The sequence below is a fragment of the Pelodiscus sinensis genome, chromosome 10 (assembly GCF_052426305.1).
Source record: "Pelodiscus sinensis isolate ZL-2025 chromosome 10, ASM5242630v1, whole genome shotgun sequence".
NCBI lineage: Eukaryota > Metazoa > Chordata > Testudines > Trionychidae > Pelodiscus > Pelodiscus sinensis.
This window is the reverse complement of record NC_143061.1, coordinates 20,550,936-20,575,978: the sequence shown is the minus strand read 5'-3', so window position 1 is coordinate 20,575,978 and position 25,043 is coordinate 20,550,936. Positions and strand designations below refer to the sequence as shown.

The 25,043-nt window shown below is 40.7% G+C and overlaps 1 protein-coding gene across 4 annotated transcripts in view; it reads right to left on the bottom strand.

Annotated features, from left to right (window-relative positions):
* The window catches only part of SI (sucrase-isomaltase), a 177,506-nt gene that overhangs the window by 48,867 nt on the left and 103,596 nt on the right, over positions 1-25,043 (bottom strand). For all 4 annotated transcript variants that reach the window (XM_075937870.2, XM_075937869.2, XM_075937872.2 and 1 more), the window contains 8 exons: positions 13,724-13,857; positions 13,156-13,190; positions 12,949-13,065; positions 7,557-7,705; positions 4,061-4,142; positions 3,893-3,949; positions 2,287-2,411; positions 1,371-1,459 (listed from right to left, as the gene is read on the bottom strand). In XM_075937870.2, the coding sequence (XP_075793985.2) occupies positions 1,371-1,459; positions 2,287-2,411; positions 3,893-3,949; positions 4,061-4,142; positions 7,557-7,705; positions 12,949-13,065; positions 13,156-13,190; positions 13,724-13,857 (788 nt within the window). The remainder of the gene's footprint in view (positions 1-1,370; positions 1,460-2,286; positions 2,412-3,892; positions 3,950-4,060; positions 4,143-7,556; positions 7,706-12,948; positions 13,066-13,155; positions 13,191-13,723; positions 13,858-25,043) is intronic.

The following is a 25,043-nucleotide window of genomic DNA, read 5'->3' as shown; positions in this document are numbered from 1 at the left end:
AATTTGAGCTTTTTATTTCTCCCTATGTTTTTTAAAAGTTGAGTGCATATCCGCTTTAATGTTTCCTTTAACAAGTCTCATGCTGGGGAGCTGGAGACCTCAAATCACAGGTAAAGCAAACAAGTCTTTGAGAATCGGTACATAGGCTCAAGGGGAGACTGTTCCTAATCCTTCAGACAGATTTAAGAGTCTGAGAGTCTCCCACAAGACATGTCAACAATTCCCCACCTTCTGCTTTATTCACTATCCATTTACACATTACCATGATGGATAGGAAAGTCTCTTTTGAAAACATCAGTGTCTATTTTCTTTAAAAGCCTCAGATTGGGGATCTAAATTACCATACGGTAATGCTGATAACCAGAGCCACTGTGGTTTCCCGATTTCGGAAAAATAGATCACTGCGACATTGCTGAAGTGCACCTTGTAAGGTGGGTTAATTTAATTAAGTTGTGATTAAACTCTATGAGCACAGTAACTAGTTCCAAACCTGCATCAATCAAAGCTTGGCAAACTTTAGAACACCTCACAGCAGTCTGACAACACCTCATTCACTTCTGCTGAGATTGTTAAGCGTGTCAAATCAGCTACTGAAAGCTCAGAAGAAACTTATCTGTGGATTGTATCTGAAACACACTTGATATGAGGGATATAATTTTTATTTCTTCTAAATTCAGACACACTTCAATTTAAAAATGCTAGGAAAATCAGTTCAGACTTCTCACTTCATGCTTAATTTACATAGTTATGCAAAATTATGAGGATAAAGTACAATCTCTCTTATTACACATACTAGACTAAATCTAATGACATAACTTAAGGTGTGAAATATCTGAAATCTGAAAGCAATAACGTGAGAGAGTTTAAGAGAGAAATTAATATGATTGTATTATTGTATAGTATTACAGGTTTAACTTTACTTTTTGTTTTTCAAGCACTGTTCTTTAGAGCTTTCCAGCTGTGGATGCTGAACCTGAAAATCATTGCATACATGTGGGAGGAACCCCTATGCTTATATGGAATTCTCTTGTCTTTTGCAGGGCTCCAGGCAGGTTCAGGTTTTCATATATGCATGGTATAGGTCAGCATTAACAGGACCTTAGAATTTATATATGGTACATTCATTCACATGTATAGTCCCATTGAACACAACAGTACTATGCACATGTAAGTGTTCCCAAACTTGGTGTATATGCTGATAGTTATTTACAACATATCAAATACTTTATAAAAATGACAGTGTGTACATTCAAAACTAAAAAAGTGTAGAAATCATCAGCACCAAGAAGGAAGAAAAAGTTATACAATTTAGGAAACTTTACTGTTGATTTAAGTAGATTTTCTCACTTTGATTTACTATTGAAACTTACCAATGCTGCTCCCATCATCCCAGTATAGCTGACCTTGAGCGAACCCATTATCATCTAAAGCAACAGTAAGTCCCATAGAGTTTTGTCGGCTACAAAACAAAAATGGTCAGCAAACACATTACTCTTTGTCTATTTCCTCAGAGTCATAACTACTTAAGATATAAAAGGAACATTCCTTGACCATATTGGCACACTTCTTCTGTTGTCCTTATTTTCAGAAAGCATATGATAAATCAAATTTATCTTATGCTTCACCTGCAATCTCTAGTTCATTTTAACTGGGTCTTTAATATTCCAAACCACTAAGCAGCTTTGAAAGAGCTACCATTAAAAATAAAACCAGTTTTAACTTTTCCAGTCCATATATACTCAATCATAACCCCATTTGTTTACAAGCCGACCCCCCCCCCAAATTAAAAAAATTGCAATGACCTATTCAGAAGCCGACTTTATATCGGCAGTTTGCAAATTTCCAGTTCCAGCTTGTCAGAGTAAGTTGTTGGCTCATCGTGATGTTTTGTTTACCTGGAGCATTTGAGGGCACAGAACCTCTCAGCTCCCACTGACTACTGGTCACTTTGCCCAGCCAATGAGAGGTGCAGGAAACAGCACAGACAAGGGACATGCTAGCTGGCACTTTCCCGCCACTCCTGTTGACTTGGAACTGTGAACAACAGCCACTGGGAGCTGAGGGAATCCATGCCTGAGGGCACTCCAGGATCATAAAATGTCCTGGCGCACCAGCAATTTGCCTGTTGGGCTGGGAACTGAAGTTTGCCAACCCCCACTTCCAAGATAAGAAAAAAATTGGTAAAACACAATAACTCATTCATAAGCCAACCCCCGCTCTTTACTGTGTCATTTTTACCAAAAAAATAATGATTATTGTTGAGTATATACAGTCATTTCATATTACCTGTAAAATGTATTATTAGCAGGGTCCTGCCATGGGATGATGTAGCCTCCACGAATATGAAGGTTGATATGCTCAAGAGGAGTGGATAGATTGCGGAACTCTCTCCTGAATTTAATATACTCATCCTATAAATAAAAATAATTGATTTCAACTGAGTTACATCTAATTCATACTAATGTAAATGAATAAGGAAGGAGATCCTAAATATGTTAATTACTTTTTTTCCACAGAAATATTGATTTACATGCATAACTACACTGTCATTTTCATGTTCTTCTTCAAAATATGGAATGAACATTTAAAAAAACCAGACTGCAGCTTCAATAAAGTGGGGCACAGCTCAAGGAACTAAACCACGACTATAATTTTGGTGCCTTTAAGGAATCAAACCACAAAGTGATTATAATTTCAGTGCCTTTTTTTTTTTGGCTGCCTACTCCTCCCTCCAGCTTTTCTCCCCAGGCTTTTCTCCATTTCTACAGAAGGCACATGCAGCTAAAGCTGCCCCCCTTCTGCTCTCTTGCCAAATACCTCAGACAGAATATTTCAGGGATTAAAAGTCAAGAGATGGTGTTTCAGGGTTAAAGGTGTTTTATGACATTCCAACACTTGACCATTTAGTTCACTCATAAGTAGAGGTTAGGTGTTACACTAAGTAGGGGTGCCGACAGTCATGCTGGGTACATGGGCAAGGTAGGGGAGGCTCAACTCTGTGCTCCTTAAAGGAAAAGAAGGGGCAGGGCAGGAGCAGCAAGTGCACAAAGCCAGTCCCACCCAGCCTTCAGTACCACCAGACCATGGCAATCCCCCTTAGCCCTTAGAGCCACCCAGTGCGCACAGTACTCTGTCAGTAGTGGTGGTAGCCAAGAGCCCCAGGTCCTTTTAAAATCACTGGACCCCAGGGCAGTTGCACTCTTCCCACTCCCGCCCCCCACTCCCCAGGGAAGCCTGACACTAAGTGAATAGCTTGAAAGAATCTGACAGAAAAATTCAGGTCAGACAACAGCCTTCCTAACTCCAAACACAAGTTCCTTCATCTCTCTACAGGGGAACCTAGTGTCTTGAAATCCCCACTCCTATCTTGGAATCTTCAGGGGCAGCTTGAGGGTGCTAGGTATCCTCAATTCCTATTGATGCTTAGTAGCTCATTGAATTGAAACCAAGATTTAGAGCTTTATTTCCAAAATGATTTCATTTCCCAACAAAACCTTGTTTTTAAAACCCTCCATATCCTGTCTTATCCACCTTGTCACCCCCTTCCTGCAGCTTTTCAACTATCAGTGGGCTCCCCTCTATCATTCCACATAATCTCACAACTATGTGCTGCTATAATTCTGTTGATGATGTTCAAGTCTATATCTCTTGCCAACTTTCACAGTCTTCGTACTCCTCTCTTTGCTAAACATGGTTTTCTTCCATTTAATTCTCCCAGTCTATAAAAAATGCTTGGGGATGTTGTTTATGTGAAAAATATGAATAAAATATGGTGTGAAATTGTATTTAAACACACAAAGTGAAGAAGTCCACCACAACCTTTGGCAGACTATTCTGCTAATAGTTTTTGCTATTAGCAAGAAGGTCAATAGAAAACATTTATATTACTTACAGTGTAATAATCATACCAGCGTGCATTGGGTATATAAGCCAACACTGAAGTAGCATTCTGGAATTGAAGAACATACATGTTATGTCCAATAAAGCAAAAAAAAAAAAGAGGTATATATAAAATTATTTTAAAGTATTCTCATATGTAATTAAATATCTACAAATTTACCTCCAGAACCGGGCTAATGAGCAGCGCAGGTCCCCACAGAAATTGTCTATATATATCCCATGTTGTTTGGTCTTCCACAAACCTAAGAGCAATAAAATCATTACCATGAATATGTTATCAATCTTTCTATAAGAGTTTCCTTTTAAAAGCACACTGTGAAGTTAAAAGTATTATCTACTATACCAGACACACTCCAACCTTATTTATGTTACTTTTTTAAATAATTCAGATTATTAAAACTGGACCATTGTTAACATCTAATTTATAGAGATTATAGAAGTGCAAGGTACCACTATTCATATATAGTTTATTTACTTTTGCTTTTTATCCAGTTTAGATCATGACACTAAAAAGGTCCACTCCTAGTCACTTCCATTTTTAAATCCTTATACATTTGCACAATCTAGGAACCAGATTGAGAATTCCTTCCTCAGAATGTTGTACAGATACTTACAAAAATTGTCTGAAGACAATGAGGGTGTGTCTAGACTACAGGGGTTTTTCTGAAAAACGGCCGTTTTTAGGAAAAAACTTCATCTGCATCCACATTGCAATTTAATTCTTTCTATAGAAAATCGAAAGTACGCAGGGGGTTTTCCATTGTTGGTAAACCTCAATCTATGAGGAAGAACACCTTTTCCGAAAGAGCTCTTTCAGAAAAAGGCATGTGTGGACTTGGAAGAGGGAGTTTTTTTTTAAAGAAGAGGAAAGAGGAAAAAGCACAGGTGCCCTGGTAGCCACTCCATCCATAGCAATCACTGCTTACATGTGAGATAGCATCCAAGCAGTCTGGACACTATCTTTTGAAAAAGCGCATCGCTTTTTCAATGTGCTTTTGCAGTGTAGACGTGCTCTTTCTAAAGGAGTTTTTTCAGAAGTTCTCTTCCGAAAAAGCTTCTTTCAAAAGAAGCCTTCAGTCTAGATGTACCCTGAGTTACTCAAATGAGTTATAATCACCAAAAGGAATAACGTGATTACAGTCCAGCCCTATTATTTTTAAACCTTTATAAAGATGGGATGCTGTCTGAATTAAAAGTAAGGGTATATCGACACTGAACGGCTATTTCGGAATACCAGAAAAATCCTGAAATAGCTACCCCTCATCTTAACAAGCTACTCATCATTTCAAAATATTTTTCGAAATAACGGATGCATTATATCGGTATCCTGGTAACCCTTGTTCCACGAGGGTTAAAGGATGTGTTGCAATAGCACGTTATTTTGAAATTTGGTGCTGTGTAGACTATTTCAAAATTAAATCAAAATAAGATATGCAATTTGAATAGTTAAATCAATCACCATTCACTTTAATATAATGGTTTATTGGTCACACAATTCATATTGATTATGGTTAATAAAGAGTTACAGAATCATTAACAGTTGCTTAATAAACGTTAAACTGTTTAAAATGTGTATAGAGTTCAAGATATCAATAGGCTGCTTAAAATCTGTAAAACTTTATACTGTTATATGTCTTATCATTTGTTATAGTATAACTCATATCTGTATCATATTATAACATCTATTAATCTCATATAAGCCCTTTAGAAATTAAAATGGTGAATTTGAGGAATTATAATTTGATGATCATCATATATATAGTAGCCCAATGTCTGTGATTCTGTAATGCTGAAATGCTGGCTGTTCCCTCTGGGCGCCGCTGTTGTCTCCTTGGCTGTTCCCTCTGGGCACCTCTGTTGCCTGAGTCACGTCCTTCGCCTCCCACTGTGGTGCTCGGCTGACTTCTGCACTGCTCAGCCGGGCCGCAGTGGGGGAGCGAGAGGTGCAAGCGGCCGTTCGGGTGCCACGATCTCCAAGCAGCCCGGTTGAGAGGCGCAGAAGTCAGCCAAGTGCCACGGGGAGGTGAAGGGAGGCGGGGTGGTGATGTAGATGGCTAGAGGGCAGGGCCCAGCCATGTATGTCACCACCCCACCTCTCTTCACACCCCACTTTGCCTCTCGCCATGGAGAGAGAGAGAGAAGAAAATCCCGTCTTATGACGGGCTAATTGGCTAGTTTTTAATAGTCATAGACATAATTTTCAGATCACAGTGACTTGACTACACACAGAAGTTGCTAAACCATGCAAACCAGTAGTCAAATCATGCAAATCTCTGTGTGGTCACAGATATGTCAGTTTGAAAATCATATTGGGTTAGCTTGAACCTGTAATCTTAAAGGCAAATGCTATGGATTTAAATCAATTTAATTGTGTGTATGGACAATTTTAGCAAAATCTGTTTAAAATCACATTTTTTGTTAAACTGGTGCAATTTAGGATGTAAATACTAGACTGGGTTTTTCAGATATTTACATACTTGTCTTCACTACTGGGGTAAGTCGACGTAAGTTATGCTGCTCCAGCTATGGAAATAACACCATTGGAGTTGACGTAGCTTAGGTTGACTCTTAACTGTGCTACTTCAATAGATGATGCTTTCTGGTGACTTACCTTAATCTTCTCGGGGAGCTGGAATACCGGCGTCAACTAGAGAGCATACTGCCATCAATATAGTGGATCTTCACTAGATCCACTAAACTGACACTCAGTGCATCGATTGCAGCAGAATCGATCTCCCCATAGTGAAAACCATCCCTACCTTGAGATACCTTAAACAACCCTAATTTTCAGAAAGGACTGAGTACCAACCCTTTGAAAACTAGATATTTTTAAAATTTCTCAAGCTGAGCATCCAAAACTGAGGTATACAAAATTACTAACCATTTGAAAATATAAGAATTCTGAGTCAGATTCCTTTCTTATATCTACACAACAGCACAATAATAAAAGATTACAAAGATTTAACTATGGCCAAAGCCTCCTTGTTTATTTTGTTCTTGGATCCTTTTGCAATATATATATATTTTAATTCTATGTGTGTTCACCCTCAAAAGGAGACAGAACACCCATCAACTCAGGAAAGCTGGCTCTTAAAACTGGGACAAACATTACACAGAGACACAAATGTTGAGTTTTGTATAAAGTCAAATAACAAGCTCTTGCCTGACTTAAGGAGCTGAGATTTAAATTAAGACAGAGTCTATGAGAAGGAAAAACAGGAAAGCTATAAAGGGTTTTTGGTGAAATAAAGATGAAGACTCCACCCACAGCAGAATTATGGTAGACCCTACCTGCGAGATGGCATGAAGAGACAGAGGGAACTCACTATAGATTACAAGGAATAGGAAGAGGAATAGATAACAATGAATGAAAGAATCTTGGGAGGGTTGTAAAAACAAAAGTTTATTGTGAACATAATTTTGGAAATGGACCCAATCCTATGAGTTGCTGACACTTTCTATAGGAATTGAGAGGGAATGTAATTTAGCACCTTCAAAAGCTACCTCTGAATATGTGAGATTACATATTGGAAAAAATTGGAAACCAAATATCCTGGCATACTAGAATAAACATTCTTATAAAAAAAGAGCTAAAGGAAACTCCTGAGTTTAAGCTAAAAAACAAATAGTTGTCAAACTGAACACTTCATACTTACTCATGGAGGAGAGGACGCACTACAGTGCTACCATGAACATGGGCTTGATACATTAAGGTGTAGAGATAGGGTAACAGTGTGTATCTTGTATTGAGTACATCTCTGGAAATATTTTCAAATTTTTCGTCAAAGGCAACAGGATCTTGCCTCTAAAAATGGAAAGAAACTGTTACTGAAACCAGAGACTCTCATACCACTTTCACCTTTCTTCCTTGTTGTTAATTATTCATGTATTTAATTTTAGAAGTACATTATGGTCCTGATCCTCTAAGGTACGACAGCATTTTCTGAAAACCCTAAATAATGCATTCCTGACTCCCTGACAGTTGGAAAGTTTGGCCCTGCATGATGGAAGTGATTGCAGTGACCTTCACCAGGAAGTGAGAGAAACTGACTCCTCATGGAATTTATTATGTTTAAATTATAATTATTATAACCTCCAGTTGTATCTATATTGATGTATATCCAGATTTTACATCAAAAGCAAAATTATGAATAAAAACATCTATTGCACAATCACTTACAATGATATTTGTAGTGTTTGTATTGTGGTAGAACTGAGAGAATGGCTCTCTTTTTGATTCTGTGAACTTTTTCACTGACAACTTATTTTTGGAGGGAGTTGTAAATTAGCTATTAATAATTCACTGCCAACATGAAATTTAGTTGAAAAGTTCTCTGGAAAACATTACCATTAATGTTTTTTTCAACAAACTTACATTGTAGATATTTCCTTGATTTAAGCTATAACGTGTTGGGGGGTTTTTTAATTGAAGAAATAAAATGGTTTGAGATAATTGATACTATTTACATATGGACTAATATGCATGTTTCCTAAGTTTACATTATACGTTTATTGTAAATTCCTATTATCTGTGTAATAGTAGCATCAACAATTGACTATATGAATCAAAATCCACATAAGGAATTATTAATAGTTGAAAACACCTTTATGGGACTACGTAATGAAATTTTTCTCCCTCAACCACTTGGCTTTTCATAACAGCAGGTGTCACTGTGGGCCCTAACTAGGGAAGCTTAGAAGGAAGGCTTGAAAACCCTAGTGTGGGGGCAAGAAGGGGAAGTTTAATACAAACTCCATTGAATGCATGACACATCATATTGTACATAATTTATTATCCTTTTCAGCAGGACAGCACTCAGGACTTTCAAAAAGTAAAAAGAGCACTAATGAGTGATGTCAGAGAGCACTTTCAATATTTATTAAACATACTGAACAATACCTTGGCAAATTGGGTAAGAATGGAAGAAACATGATAACCCTCAATCTGTATTTTAAAGGCTTTAAAAGGCCCATTGAAAGGTGTGCTGCTGCAAGATAAAGCATGCTGTTTTTAAAAAGGAGACTTTAATCCACTAGATATATACCATATAAATAGCTCAACTCTGCGAGACCTGCAGCTCTAACTAGAAAAGAAGAACTGTTTCTATTTTTTTTGTTTTCCCAGTTATCTTGTTTTACAGCTTTCAATAATACATATTCCTTAGATAATTATTTTGTTTTTTATTCTTTAATGAAATACAGTAGCTGATGGATACAAAATATGGAAAGTAAAATAACTTTGCACAGTCGCTCTACAATCTTATTAAACTATTCCATTTTTTTATTTGTTCTCTACTTGCAAACTACTAGGGGATGAACTACTAGGGTCATTTTTACTGAATTAAGTGTACTTTAGAGAGGAAAAAACAAGCAACCAACTAAACAAAACAGAAACTTTACTTGAGCATTGTAGGTGCAGATTTTTTTTAAAGGCATGAAAGTAAAAATATATCTGAGCTTGCTTCAGTCCTAAATAGGCTGGTTCCCATTGCCATAACTTACAAGCAGGCCCTTTATTGGTGTAAAACCTATATGTGGTGAGGGGCATACCTAGGACTAGGGAGCCAGGATGGTTACATCCACTTTGCAGCAATGCCAGGACAGTTTAAAGTTATTCTTTCTTGGCCAAGACTCTATTCAAGGTGGCAGTGAAAACACTATATAGCAGCCCTAGGGTTCAATAACTCTATGAGCACAAGTATCAAGAGGGGTAGCCGTGTTAGTCAGAATCTGCAAAAGCGGTGAGGAGTCCTGAAGTGTAGGAGCATAAGCTTTCGTGGGCAAAGACCCACTTCGTCAGATGCAGTTGCATCTGACGAAGTGGGTCTTTGCCCACGAAAGCTTATGCTCCTACACTTCAGTTAGTTTATAAGGTGCCACAGGACTCCTCACCGCTCTATGAGCACAGGAGCTATAGCTGACACATGAGAGTACCATGCACACTGTTCAATTTCAGTCATAGTGAAACAAGTTTCATGTGTTGCAATTAAGAGACTGTCTTGCTGTATCCTCACAGCAATGTCCCAGTACAGCTAACTTTAAACACCAAAGTTCTGATTGCCAGAATCACTGGGTTTTGAAGGGTGAACCCAAGGAGGAAGAAAAACAGAACTAAATTAACAGCTTAAACTCCTCTAGCGCATCACTGACAACCTATCCTAGAAAATGAGCCTTCACTCTCACAGACCTTGTGAAACAGGCCAACCATTGCTTACAGAAAACCCCCTAATCTGAAGCAAATACTCACCAGCAGCTACATACCATGCTTCAGATACACTCACACAGGGTATGTCTACACTACAAAGTTAGTTCGAACTAACGGATGTTAGTTCGAACTAACTTTCATAGGTGCTACACTAGCGCTCTGTTAGTTCGAATTTAATTCGAACTAACAGAGCGCTTAGTTTGAACTAGGTAATCCTCATTCCACGAGGATTAAGCTTAGTTCGAACTAGCTAGTTTGAATTAAGGGGTGTGTAGCCCCTTAATTCGAACTAGTGGGAGGCTAGCCCTCCCCAGGTTTCCCTGGTGGCCACTCTGGCCAATACCAGGGAAACTCTACTGCCCCCCTCCCGGCCCCAGACCTCTTAAAGGGGCACGGGCTGGCTACGGTGCCCGTGCCAGGTGCAAACCTGCCAGCACCCAGCCAGCAGACCCTGCACCTGGCACGGATCGAGCCTCCCACCCGATGCCCCCCAGCCCTCCCCCTCTTCCCGGGACCAGACTGGCAGCTCCCAGGAGCTTGCCCGGGACCGCAAGAGGCGGGCACCCGCCTGGGCTAGTGCGGACATCGTGGACCTCGTCCATGACCTCCGCACTAGGCACAGGAAAGTGGCCGGCTTGGGCAGGATAGCTGCCAGCCTGGCCACCCAGGAGCAGGTGTACAAGAGAGTCAAGGGGGTCCATAGAGACCCCCGAACCTGAGCCCTGAGCTTACAATGGCCGTCCTGGGTCAGACCAAAGGTCCATCTAGCCCAGTACCCTGTCTGCCAACAGTGGCCAACCCTAGGAACCCTGGAGGGGATGGACCTAAGACGGTGACCAAGCCATTTGTCTCATGCCATCCCTCTCCAGCCTTCCACAAACCTTGGGCAGGGACACCACTCCTACCCCCTGGCTAATACCACTCCATGGACCCAACCTCCATGACTTGATCTCACTTCCCTTTAAACTCTGTTCTAGTTCTAGCCTTCACAGCCTCCTGCAGCAAGGAGTTCCACAGGTTGACTCTTTGCTTTGTGAAGAACAACTTTCTGTTACTAGTTTGAAGCCTGCTACTCATTCCTTTCCTTTGGTGTCCTCTAGTCCTTCTTTATGGGAACTAATGAAGAACTTTTCTGTATGCACCCTCTCCACCCAACTCCTGCTTTTAGAGACCTCTATCTTGTCCCCCCTCCGTCTCCTCTTTTCCAAGCTGAAAAGTCCCAGTCTCTTTAGCCTCTCTTCATATGGGACCTGTTCCCAACCCCTGATCATTTTAGTTGCCCTCCCCTCTCCCAGCCTCTCTCTTCCCCTCTCCCACCTCCTTTTCCCAGTCTCCCCCAGTTTTGTTCAATAAAGACAGATTCCATTTTGGAAGACACATTATCTTTATTTTGTACATCAAGAAGAGGGGCTAGGGAAGGGTAAGTGGAAGGAGGTGAGGGAGGAATGGGGCATGAGCCCCCGATGGGGAGGACTGGGCTGGCTCTGTGGGCTTCTGGGGGTGGAAGCTCTCCTCAGCCCCCCAATTGCCCCATCTTCCCAGATGGCAGCCTGCAGCAAGTGCAGCCGGGCTGATGGCCGAGTGCTGTGATGTGCCCAGTGCTCAGGGCACTCCAAGCCAGGACTGCTTTGCAAGCGGGGCACCCCTGAGAACTGTCTGTCCGGGGTGGGGGTCGGGACCCTTTAAGCACAGCCCTCGGCTAGCCTGAGACAGCATCTCCACGCTCTAAGTCCTCCTCTGATGCCCTGCCGGCACTGCTTCCAACCATCCTTAACCCCGCTTCAGGGTCCACTTAATGTGGACGCGCTAGTTCGAATTAGCAAAATGCTAATTCGAACTAGTTTTTAGTTCTAGATGCGTTAGTTCGAATTAGCTTAGTTCGAATTAACTAATTCGAACTAAGTTAGTTCGAATTAGCGCTGTAGTGTAGACATACCCTCAGTAACCTAACCCTGCCACAAATCCTGTAGCCAACTCTGTCCACATATCTATGCAAGCGACACCATCATGGGACCTAACCACAGAAGCCACAACATCAGGGGCTCATACAATAGCACACCCTCTAATGTTACAGACTAACATGGGTATCTCTCTGAGACTTTTTAAAGTGGTAGAGTTGCACAAAATCTTCCAGGATCAGTTGAAAGCAAGGTCAAAAATATGGGTCAGAACCAGTCTGCAAAACATGAATTTCTAAAAGGGTTATATTCAAATAGACTTAGTTTTTCCTAGCCGAATCTTGTTGCAAAATGCACCCAAAAATATGGGTTGACAGCTTCATGAATGGTCACAGGGAGTTCACAGGAACAAGAATTGGGATGAGAGGCCATACTAGAGAATACAAGGCTCAAAGGAACTACTGTGATCATATAATCTGACATCCTATATAACTCAGGCCATAGGACTTCTTTTGAACTAGAGCATATCTTCCAGAGGGGCAAATTCTAATCTCGGTTTAAAAACTTTGTGAGAGAGAATCCATCACACCACTTGATAAGTTGTTCCAGTGGTTAGTTACATTCATTGTTTACAAAGTGCACTTAATTTCTTAGTTGAATTTGTCTAGCTTCAACTTCCCAGATAACACATCTGAAAATGAAATGCACAGGCAAACAGAATGCAAATACTAGCAAAGCTAGAATTCCTTCTCCTCTGATAAGTGAGTTAATAATGATGAAAGCATTTACAATCAATCAATCAATCAATCAGACAAGCAAACATTCTTTCATAGTGTGCCTTCTCTACTTTTTAAATCTGTTTTCCTTAGATCGTGAATTTTTCAAGTTTGGGGCTGTTCATGTCTTACATAAACTTGAGTACATTACTGATAATCTATGACCCACCTTTGCACCTGCACCATTATGATTTCTGGAAAATGGGTAAAATGCTCCCAGCTGCATCCAACGGGCACACATATAATAATCTGCATCATTGAAGAAGCCACAAATATCTGCTCCAGTCTGAAAGTTTAAAAAGAGTATATTTGAATTCTGTATATTACTGAAGTTAGCTAATGATACTTCAAACATATCGTGACAACATTAACTTACATAGGATATTCCAAAGAGGCTAAATTCCATCATACCTGCAAGAAAAGTAAGGTGACTTTATTAATTGCTATTTCTATAGTTTCTCTAATATATTGTTCTTCTTCCCCTCTTAAGTTCCTGACAGCTGGCAGCAGAAGCATATAAGGGCAGATGAAAGGGAAAATGTGGTGAGGGAGAGGGGAGACAGAGAGAGAGACAGAAAGAGAGAGCTAAAGAGAATCTATGGGGCCCAAGATCAAGATGGAAGAACCAAAAGTAGTGGGTGGGTATTTTGTGAAGGAAAGGGGAGCTGACTTCAGTGGGAGTAGAGAATATGCCCAGGGTCAAGACCAATGACTATTTTGGAAGCATATCAGTTTTAAAGAGTTGCTTAGCAGCCATTAAAAGAATGTTAAAAAACAAGCAATTAAAACACGAGTGCTGATTTTGCTGAACTAAGCAGCTTGTATTGCCTACAAATACATTTTTTTTGATCTAAGCCTAGTAAAGGAAGTAAAAAACACAAAAGTGTCCAGAATACATTACTGCATAGGATCAATTGACTGTAAATCCTATTGCTTCCACATACCAATTATAGATTTATAAAGCTGATCCCAAGCTGCAGTGTTATCGCCAAGCCAGTGTCCAGCCCATTTGCCACTAGAGGGATATGTTGAACGAGTGATAACAATTCCACGTTCCTTAGTAGTGTTCTGTAAAGCACTAATATTGAAAATAAAAGGACCGTAAATTAAACGTAGAAGAAAATGTTCTATAAAAGTCTTACATAAAGTTTTCTTTAATAATAAAATTATTTTTTCTTATATTTTTATATTGAAATTACAACCATGTCATTACTGGCATGATTAAATAAGTATCAGAACTTGGTTACAATAACGTTTTCAGAAGTTATCAAGATTTGCATTTGCACTGGAATATACTAGAGTTCAGAAAGTACCTTTACACGCTTAAATGAAAATCAAGTGCAAATAAAGCTAAAGTATGGTCAGAAACTTAAGAGCCAGAAAGAAAGGATGCTAGAATATGGAATTTCATATTAAAACAGCTAGAATTCAGTAGAATAGGAGGTAGAAAATCATGTGAATATCTTTAAAATTGAATGCATGAAGTGATTCAAGGTCATTGTAGAAATACCAATGACATATTAGGTAAATTGGAAACAGTAATTAAAGAGAACTTTGGACACATGAAGATAAACATAACATTGGGAGAAAGGCAGGGTGACACCTTATTATGGATTGAGTTAAAAGCTTGTTCAAACTGATGTGTGCACAGGCCCTTTATTTAAGACAGTTGTAAGAAGCAATTAAGCTGTCACACCTAAAACAAACCCTATTAGGTCTACCTAGAACTAGACCCATGGCTCCAGTGGATATTGATCCATTTGGAGGAAAGTGTGTAGAGATGGCTTAGAAAAAACAGAAAAACTAACAACAGAGAAGAAAAGAGGGAAAGACAGAGGTAAACTGCAAGAAACCCAATCAGTAGCCTGTGAACACAATGTGACCCTGGAAAAGTGAGAGAGCGCCTTTGGGTCGGTGACCTAAAGAGCAAGAAATTTCTCTTTTTGATCTTGGTTCCTCCTGCATTTGGAGAAGCAAAATATCATACATCTTTTTAGATTAACAAGGTCGCATCCAAGAGAATATCACACTCCATCAATTTCTACCTCCAACTGGAACATACCCAGGGTACTGAAATTTCACTAGCCCCTCAAAAGAGCCTACACTTCGGGTACATCTAGACTACAGGGTTTTGTCAACAGAAGTTTTGTCGACAGATACTGTCTGTCGACAAAGAGCGTCTAGACTACATTCAGTTCTGTCGACAAAGCAAGCTGCTTTGTCGACAAAAGCCTGTAGTCTAGACATACCCCTAGATGTAATAACACCTTCTGTCGACAGAACTCTGTCGACAAAAGGTGTTATGCCTCGTAAAATGAGGTTTACCAACATCGACAAAACTGCTGAGTTCTGTCGATGTTATGTCGACAGAACTCAGCGGTAGTGTAGACGCAGGTATAGTTTTGTCGACAAAAGTTCACTTTTGTTGACAAAACTCTGTAGTCTAGACACACCCTTCGGTAAAAGAAAATTTTGAGCCTCTGCAATCTACTCTACTAATTCTTACAACTGGATAAAAGAGATTACAATGGATTACAAATGGATAAGAGAGAATTTGTAAATATAATATATTTAGATTTTCAATAAGCTTTGGACAAAAATCACTCATTAAGGAAGTTAAAAGACAACTCCCCTCATTCAGATGGGTGAGGAGGGCTGATAGCCTCTAGAACAGCTTTTCCAGTCTTGCCTGCCTCCTTTACAGCTGGGAGAAGTGGGCTGACAACCCTGCGCAGCCTGGGCTCTTAAGATGGTGCCTGAATCTTACCCAGGAGAGGCAGCTTGTCCAATTCTGCCTCCCTCCTCTCCTGCTATGGGGCAGGGGTAACATGATTCAGATTGAGCAGAGGGATAAATTGCACTTTGCCTATAGAGCCTGCAAGGAGACAAGCTGGTGCCAATGCCCAGAAGAGGAAGCAGAGCTGGCAAAAGGCAAACACAGCACTGGGAAAATGTTAGATGGACACATTACTGAGTGGATTTGCTAGTCAGAATTTGTATATATTGTTTGGCTTTGAGCAGGGAAGTCTAGCGGAACCACCAGATAGAGAGAAAACAGGTAGACACATCCAGGGATGGGACATTCCCTGATGCCAGTGACTGACAAATCTGGTTCTGCCCTATTATAGCAACCAGGCCGATATTCCCATTGCAATCAGTCTGTGGTGCTTAGCATGCAAAACAAAGGATTTATTTTTCTTTTAAACTCAATGCATTTAAATATATGGCCACTGCCACAAGGTATCACAGAATCCAAGCAGCTGCAGTGTTAAACGCAGATGCATTAGGGCAAACCAATTACTAGCTGACAAGGTTAAGAAAAAATGTCCTCAATGAGGTTGGTTATTGCATAATTGTCTGTTTTGAGGATTCCTCTGAAATCTCAGCTATTGGCCTCTGTTCTGATAGCAGAGTAGATGGGTCTCTCGTCGGAACTTCTTGAACAATTCCTCTGATCCTACGTCATATTGTGAATCATTATACAGAAATAATAAAATACAAGTTTAAAAGCTACATTGATGAAATCACATTGCTTTCTAATGCTATGTGCACAATAATAGCCTGCACAGCTGCTTCAATAAGGCAGTGTTCACTGTTTTTTCTTCTACAGGATTTACAGCTTTAGTGACATTATAATTACAGTAAAAACACACGAGTCACTTAAATTACCATAGTAATTAAACTAGACTAATACATTGTAATTATTTCTTCCAAGATAAACAGTTAAGTTTTCTAATATCTTTTATTCCAACATTTTCATACTCTGCTTGCATGACTCCATTTGTAGAGTGACTTGGAAATTGCACATAGTGCTGTAAACATAAAGAAAATATATGTCAAAAAAGTCTTTATGGCACTACAAATATATACAGGTCAGTGTGTGCTTAATTGCTTTGCTGGATTAGATTGAGAGTCCTCAGTACCTTGCAAGACTGGCCCCAATACACTTCTGAACATCAGTTATATGTGATGTAACAAAAATCTAATTAAACCTGAAAGTCTATGACTGTAAAATGTAGTAGCCAGGTCTGCCTGAAAGATAGAGTTCTGCAGTAAATCAACATTGAGGCAATAAAAGGCAGCCAAGAGACTATCGCACTATCTAATATGCTCAAAACAGGCAAGGGAGAGCAAGTTTGTAAAAATCTGGTGTTTATGTTAAGGTTATGTGACTATGTGGAAGTTATAAATCTTAATGTGCTCCTTGGTTGATCTAGTTGAGGGGTGGGGAACCTTTTTTGGGTCGGGGGCCACTAATCCACAGAAAAATCAATCAAGGACTACACACAAGAGAGAAACAAAAACAAAAAAAACAAAACAAAAAAAACCCATCCCACACCAGCCAGGGCTCCCAAATGCTGGGGGTAGCCCTGAGTTTCAGGGATGGATCTAGGCAAGCCAGAGGCTCCATCCAGCCCCTCAGCATTAGGTTCCTCACCCCAATTTAGCTAATTGTAGCTGCGGCACAAGTAATCATGATTCTATCATATTTATCATGTGCATCCAGAATAAAATCCAGACAGCTAATATATCTCCTGGGTACTTTAATGTGACCCATTTCAGAAAAGCTGAAAAAACTATGAGTCAAATCAGCTGGGGGGGGGGAGAGATTTAATCAGAAACATATGAATGATAATTGGGACTCACTTAAGAACAGATTACTAGATGTCTAAAAAGCCCCAATCCATAACTGAGGAATAAGGCTGTGTCGGTTTTAAAAAATGGGTTTAGAGGGAAAGTGAAAGCAGCTGTAAAGTTTAAAAAAAAGACAAAGACTAAAACACAGTAATACCTAACAAATGGAGAAGCATAATATTGGATATAAATTAGAAGTCAGTAACTGTGGAAGAATAAGAAAAGCCAAGCGACACCTGCACAAATTTTTAGCTAGCAAAGATAAGGATAATGGAGTATTTTAAATATATGAGGAATAAAAAGAACCCTGACAATAGCATTGGTCATTACGAGATGGACATAGTAGAATAATCTACAGTGATGATGAAAAGCCAGAAAGCCACTAAATATATCTGTTCTATATTAGGGAAAATAACAGCTGATATACTATCATCCCATGGTGATGATAATACTCTTTCCATTTCACTGGTCTCTCTGGAAGATGGTAAACATGCTACTCAAATTAGGTATTTTTAAATCTTGCATTGAAGGATTTTAAAAAAAGATGGCTGAGCTATTACTGCTGATTTCTAATAAGTCTTAGAAAGCAGTTAATATTTAAGATGTGTAGACATGACAACCTGGGTAATCCTCTGACTGTCTGCCTGATATCTGTCCCAGGTAAAATAGTGGAGTGGCTGATAAGGTCTTGATTAATGAAGAACTAAAAGAGAGTAATGTAATTAATGAAAATCAACACAGGCTTCTGGAAAATAGATCCTGTCATACCGATGTAACTTTTTTAATGAGATTAAAAAGTATGGTTGATAAAGGTTAACAGTGTTATCCTAATACAGGCTTAACCTCTCCAAACTGACCGTCTGGTCTGGCAACTATTCCAGCTCCAGAGTCCCTGTGGAGGTCTAGTGACTGGAAGGCCTGCAGCAAACTCGGAGCCTGGCAGTGGGGCTGCCACCTGACAGTGCGTCTTCCCAGCAGGGCCAGAAGGCAGTGGGGCTGACCGACACTTGGGTCAGGAGCCTGACAGCAGAGCTGGGAGCCTAGCAGTGGGGCTGCCACCTGATGGCAAAAACAAAAGCTGGGCAGCCCCGCTGCTGCCCAGCAGTGCAACTTCCCAGTGGGAGTGGGAGGCTGCGGCAGTACTGGGAGCTCAACAGCTGAGCTGCTCAGCAGTGGGGGCAGAAACTTGGGAACAAGGTTACCAACTGGCAGTGCAGCCAGGAGCCTGGCAGTCCCCTGCCACCTGGCAGAGCTGCTCAGAATTGCTGGGAAGTAGCGAGACTGCCCGGCAGGGCTCAAGTCCAACAGCGGGCTGTTGCTCGGAGGTTCAGCTGAACCCTGGTCACAGGGCTGCCATCTGGATGCTCCACTGCCCGGGGGACTGGGAGGCAGTGAGGCTGTCCTGTTGGGCCGGAGCCATGCATGCCGTGGGGCCTGCGGCAGGGGCAAGAGCCAGCTGGGAGGTTGGCAGCCAGGCCATGGCAAGGCAGGAGGGGTAAAAATGACTGTCCATGAGCCATCAAAATCCCTCATTCAGGACGAGTCATGTCCCAAAGGTGCTGGACTAGGGAGGTCTTAATGAACAGTCCTGCGGCACTTTAGGGAATATATTATATCATGTGCCTCTGTGGGTAAAACCCACCGCATCAGATGAATACCTGTGAAAACTTATGATAATATATTTGTTAGTCTCTCAGATGCCACAAGACTGATAGTTGTTTCTAAAAGTAACAAACTAACACGGCTACCCCTCTGAGATTAATAGTCTTAGATTTCCATAAAGCATTTAACTTGGTCGTACATGCCATTTTGATTAGAAAACTAGAGTATGAAATTAACATAGTACACATTGAAGGGATTAAAAACTGGCAAACTGATGGCTCTCAAAGTGTAATTCTCCTTAGCAGTGTCCCCATCAGTGCTGCTTCCTGCAGCTCCCATTGGCCAAGAATAGAAATTCATAATCAATGGGAGCTGCAAGTGGCTGTGCCTGCAAACCTGCAAGTAAATAAAGTGTCCAGTGGCCCACTAAAGTCTAACCCTGGTAAACCACGTCTGGTCCATAGGCCACTTATTGCCTATCCCTGGGCTAGATGATAATAATATTTGATATTTTACATAAAGACCCAATTCTTATGAACAAGTGCTTACGTGAGAATCTCTGCTTTTGTTAAAAAATGAAGCAAAATTTTATTCCTCATGGATAAAGAGAAAAGCTTATAAATATGACCAGAGTTAACCAGGGAGATTTAAAAAACAGAAGGCAAACAATGCTCCCCTCTCCCCCGATAACTAAGACCATATTGTAATTTTGCGGGACTTGTGGTTGTCAGTACTTATTTTTTGAAAGTACTTCTGGAAAAGTACTACCAGCCAAATACTCTTGTATAAATAATTAGTGGTTGCTTATATATTTAGAGCAGTGGTGGGCAATCTGTGGCCCATGGGTTGCACACAGCTTATCAGGATGAGCTGCTAGCAGATACCACACCTTTTTTTTACCTTGCATCTGTAGTACAGCTGCCTTCAGCTCCCATTGGCCAGAAACAGTGAACAATGACCAAAGGGCACTGCAGACAGCTGTACCTGCAGATGGATGGTAAACAATCTGTCTGGCAACTCGCTAATGGCTTACCCTGATAAGCCATGTACAGCTCATAGGGTCCACCACTGGTTTAGAGGTTCATGTTGCTGAAATGCGTTTTGTTATCCTGAAGTTTTGTATGCTGATTTCTGTTTAATCTCATTTCCTCAGTTTGGTGAAGAGAGACTATGCACATCTTGAGGTGCTAGATTACTTTTTTCCCCAGTATGAAGAGCACTCCATTTTGGCTAATCCTTTCCACAATAGAGAGAGCAATACATTGTTATGCTGCCCTATGGAGCATGAAAAGCACCAAGATCATTGCTGCCTTGCCTTTCCATCTTGTATCACATAAAATCAAGGAAAGATGCTGCATCCAGCATTCCCTTAGCATTAGGAGTAGATTTGTGACAACTAGAACATTTAGGGTCACGCATAGTGAGGTCCCTAATCAATCTGCACCTGGTAGGGTGAAGTAGATGGTCCTGGGACAGCTAATGTTCTCAGTTTCTGAAACAGCAATAAATATCTTCTTCCTTAATCCTTCTGCCAACGTCTGATCTGTGCTGGCAAAACTCTGAGGAAAAAGCTTCAGTCCCTTGTCCCATTTTCCCTGAGAAAATGTCAAAATTTTGGCTCTGGATTGTGCGGGAGCCGCACGACATACTCTAACTTGAAGCCACACCAGAATGATAGCCAGAAAACATCATTCGTTGGTTTCGTATATGTAAGCTATATTGCATCATCTGAGAAGAAAATTGTACTTTGCATCACTATTTCTTGATTCCGATTGCCCCCATGTGTACTATAGTACTATGGCCCTTCTTCTATTATGGTATTATACCACCTTAATGCTGTCATAGAAGACAAATTTTGAACATTTAAGATTTTTAAATAGATGTTTTGACCATATTTTCAGGTATAAGAAGTATTTGAACAAACTGTATCATTTATCTTAACCACTTCTGATATTCAGATGAACCATTTAAAAACAGGGAAAAAAATCACTAGATTTAATTTTACCCTTGATAGTTAGAAACAATGATAAAAATTCAGTGCTAAATTATTGTCTAATGTCTACAGACAATTTTTAAATGTACTTTGATTTGGCTGACAATAGAAGAATCAGGAATTCCTTCCTGTCAGCAATTTCACAAGTGTCTTGATTGACAGTGATGCACTGGCAGGCTGCCAAATATAACATCCATTCAGTCAAAAATTCAAGTGGCCTTGATATTTTCTTTCTTTATGGTAATATCAAAGTTACCAAGGGCTTTAAGGTCATTAAGGCCTATGGAAAAATGCTGCTCTTTGCTTGCTCATTGAATTGGAAATGAAACAACCAAGATATATTATCATTAGATCAGACATTATCTAAAACAGGAGAGGATATTACTCAGTAAGGAATTAACATATAATAAAATTCGCCTTGGACCTGAAAAAATAAATTGTTAAAGAGAAGGCCTTACGCATATAATTTACATAAAAAGCTCACTAATTTTCCTGTTTAGTATTATTCCTTATTTTTTGTTAAGGATGTTAATTCCAGAATGTACATACAGTGCCCTGAATTTAAAATAACAAATTCACAAACCATAGCCTGAGATATACCATAAGAACAAAACAGTATCAGTGCTATAATTAAAGCAGTCCATCATAGCTATACCTGGAAGCAAAAGGTATTTCATATTTTAATTACTTTAATTACTTTAGGTTATTGTTGGGTAATTACTGTTCATAACAGCTGATCAAAATGCTGAGGATTGTTCTGTCTTGTAAATGAGCAGCCGAGTTTGCGCTTTTATGACTGACTGATCTTGTTTATAATGCAGAGCATTGTCCCAAGATGGCCTTGGTGACTGTCTCATAATAGATATCATGGCTGAAGATGCAGCATGTTTTGTCTGAATGTGTTGGGACAAGAAAATATTTGATGGCATTTAAATTAAAATATATTAGAAATAGCAACATAACCATCTTCTCTGATAAAGCCAGGCAGCGATTAAGGTTGAACAACATAAAAATTATACAGATGAAGTCATTAAAATCAGTGTACAACTAATTGCTGCCAGATAGATGAGAAAATAAGATTCTTTATTATCGGACTTAGGTAAACTCTTTTTTTTAAGAGTTGTGTGAAAATTACATCTGCTTGGAGAGCAGGACTGTGAAACAGCTTGACTCTAACCAAGACAGTTTCTTTTGAAGAATTACATTTAGCGACCGCTAAAGACTCCGAATGACACAAAACAATTTTCTTGCTTCAGATTCTAATTATTAGAGCAGAATCCTCTTTGGTAGGGCCCATTCATGGGCACCATGTCTTGAATAAAGGCTAGGATAATGAAGAGGAGGGTGAGTATTATCTATCTGGTGCAATCATCATAGTAACTGAGCAATGAAATATGAGTAAATAAAACCAATCAAGGTCCAATAACTAGAATATACAGGCCGTCCCCGGGTTACGTACAAGATAGGGACCGTAGGTTTGTTCTTAAGTTGAATTTGTATGTAAGTCAGAAATAGTGTCCAGATTCAGCCACTGTTGAAACTGACCAGCAGCAGCTGAATCGGACACGCTTGGGGCAGAGCAGCTGGAGTGCTGCTGGGTTGGTCTGGTAGCGCCGACCCTTGGCGCGGCGGGACCAACCCAGCAGCACCCCGGCTGCTCTGCCCCAAGTGTTCCCAAGTCAGCCACTGCTGAAACTGACCAGCGGCTGACTACAGGAAGCCCGAGGCAGAGCTGCTCTGCCTCGGGCTTCCTGTAGTCAGCCGCTGGTCAGTTTCAGCAGCGGCTGACTTGGGGATGCCTGGGGCAGAGCAGCTGGGGTGCTGCTGGGTTGGTCCAGTAGCGCCGCACCTCGGCGCTGTGGGACCAACCCGGCAGCCCCCCAGCTGCTCTACCCCAGGCATCGGCGAGAAAAGCCTGGTCTGCTGGGGGGGGGGGGGGGCGCACTCGTTGCACCCCTCCACCCCAGCAGACCAGGGAGACACGGAATGGATTTTCTCGCCGTGGAGGACGCGGGTGGCGGGACCGCCGAGATGCGCCATGGTCCCACCGCCTGCGTCCTCCGCAGTGAGAAAAGCTGCTCCGCGTCTCCCTGGTCTGCTGGGGGGGGGAGGTGTTAGCTCCGCGTTTCCCTGGTCTGCTGCAGGAGGCGGCGACAGTGGGGGAGGCACCCTGCACTAGCTGCGCGCCTCACACACACCCCCCCCCCGTTCGTAACTAGGGGTCCGACTTAAGTCAGACTGACGTAACCCGGGTACTGCCTGTATATCAGTGTGGATTTAAAACTTTTTACCATCAGGCCCTCCTTTTGTTCCAGATGGGTACGATTATCATCTTCACTTGTATGACAGTCAATAATGATACATATCAGCTATTAATAAAATACTGGTACACTAAAGTATGCACACTTATGACAACTGCACCATTACAGAGATTTGCTTCTTTCTGTACATGTAACTTACCAAGGTGTGGAATTACTGACACAAATTACAAAATAATGTGATCTGCAAACTTGTCAAAGTAGATCACAGGCTCCTGCCACATAATGTCCCCCATTCTGTCACTGTTCGCTCCTTAATTTATTTCCTTTGAGTTCCCATATATTTCCTCCTATAGCTCCTGTCTCCTTTTATTCCCTGTTACCAAATATGACAGCTGCCTACTTGGTTAACACCAGAGACTGAAGCAAGGCTATCCTGAAATAAAAAGGAGATGTCTATACAGTTTGAGATAAAGAGCCAAAACAATATCAGACTACAGTATGTCGGCAGGGACTAGCTTTTATTTAAAAGGCACAGGTGATCACAAAAACATAAGTTTCAAAGCGGTTGCCGTGTTAGTCTATAGAGGAAAAAACTTAAAAAATAACAGTCTTGCAGCACCTTGGAGACTAACAAAAAATGTTAGTAGATGGTATCATGAGCTTTCGTGGGCATGACCCACTTCTTCTGATGTGCCCACAAAAGCATAAGCTACTGAAAGAGATTTGTTTTGGTTTCCTATTCAACTACCCGCTTTGGCTGAATACTATTTGCTTTTAACAGTTGAAGACAGCAATGACAGCGCTACTTAAAATTCTGTTCAGAGGAAAAGAGATCCCAACTTCTTGAAAGCCTACAGTTTTTTCCTCTTTTCTCAGCTATTAGCACTAAGCAAACACTGTCATGAGACAAGTACATAAACCTAGTCCATTTGTCCTTGACATGCATGGAAAAAAAGTGTTACATTTTCCAGCTTCTGACTCCAATTAACTGTGCTCATACAAGCTGTTTCTGGATCCTTTCAGTCTGCCCTTTGCGTAAACCTCATGTTAGATGAAGAGCATACTGCCAAGCAAGAAGCTTCAGAAGAATGAGGTGTGAAACAGAAAGATCGGAGAAAAACTATAAAGGAAACTATGAAGAGGGAAAAAGAGAAAAATATGAAACAAAGCAAGCCTCATTATACATAAGACTGTGTTTCCTTTTGTGGTGAATCCTCTGCAGGAATACAGTTTTTTCATCCTCACTACGTGCTTGGGGTTGATTTGGAAATGGGTGCAGAATGCAGGAAGTGATTTGTTAGATATTGATCCCCACTTTTCCCTTACAGAGCCATTTTCAACTGATAATAAACCCAGGCATACTAAAGTTAGCCCAGTGTGGGTATAAGAAATGGAAAAAGTGGCTTTAACTCACATTTACAATGCCCTGGTCCTACATCCCTTCAAACACCATTAAAGCAGGAATGATCAAACATAAATGGCTGTAAACAGCTCCCAAAAGGCTATTACAGCAGCTGGGGATAATCAAGATTAGAACTCCTACCCTATTTCCCTTACCCAACGTTTCATGAGGCATAAAGGATCTGCCAACTAAGGGTTCTGGGGTCGGCAGATCCCCATCTAGACTGCCGCGCTGTGCCAACAAACAGCTGATCAGCACAGCTCAGCGGCCATTTTGATTTAAATGAAGTGGTGATTATTTAAATTGCTGCTTCATTTCCCTTTGTCATCCTACCTCACCTACATGGCTCCGTCGACGGAGCCATGTAGTCT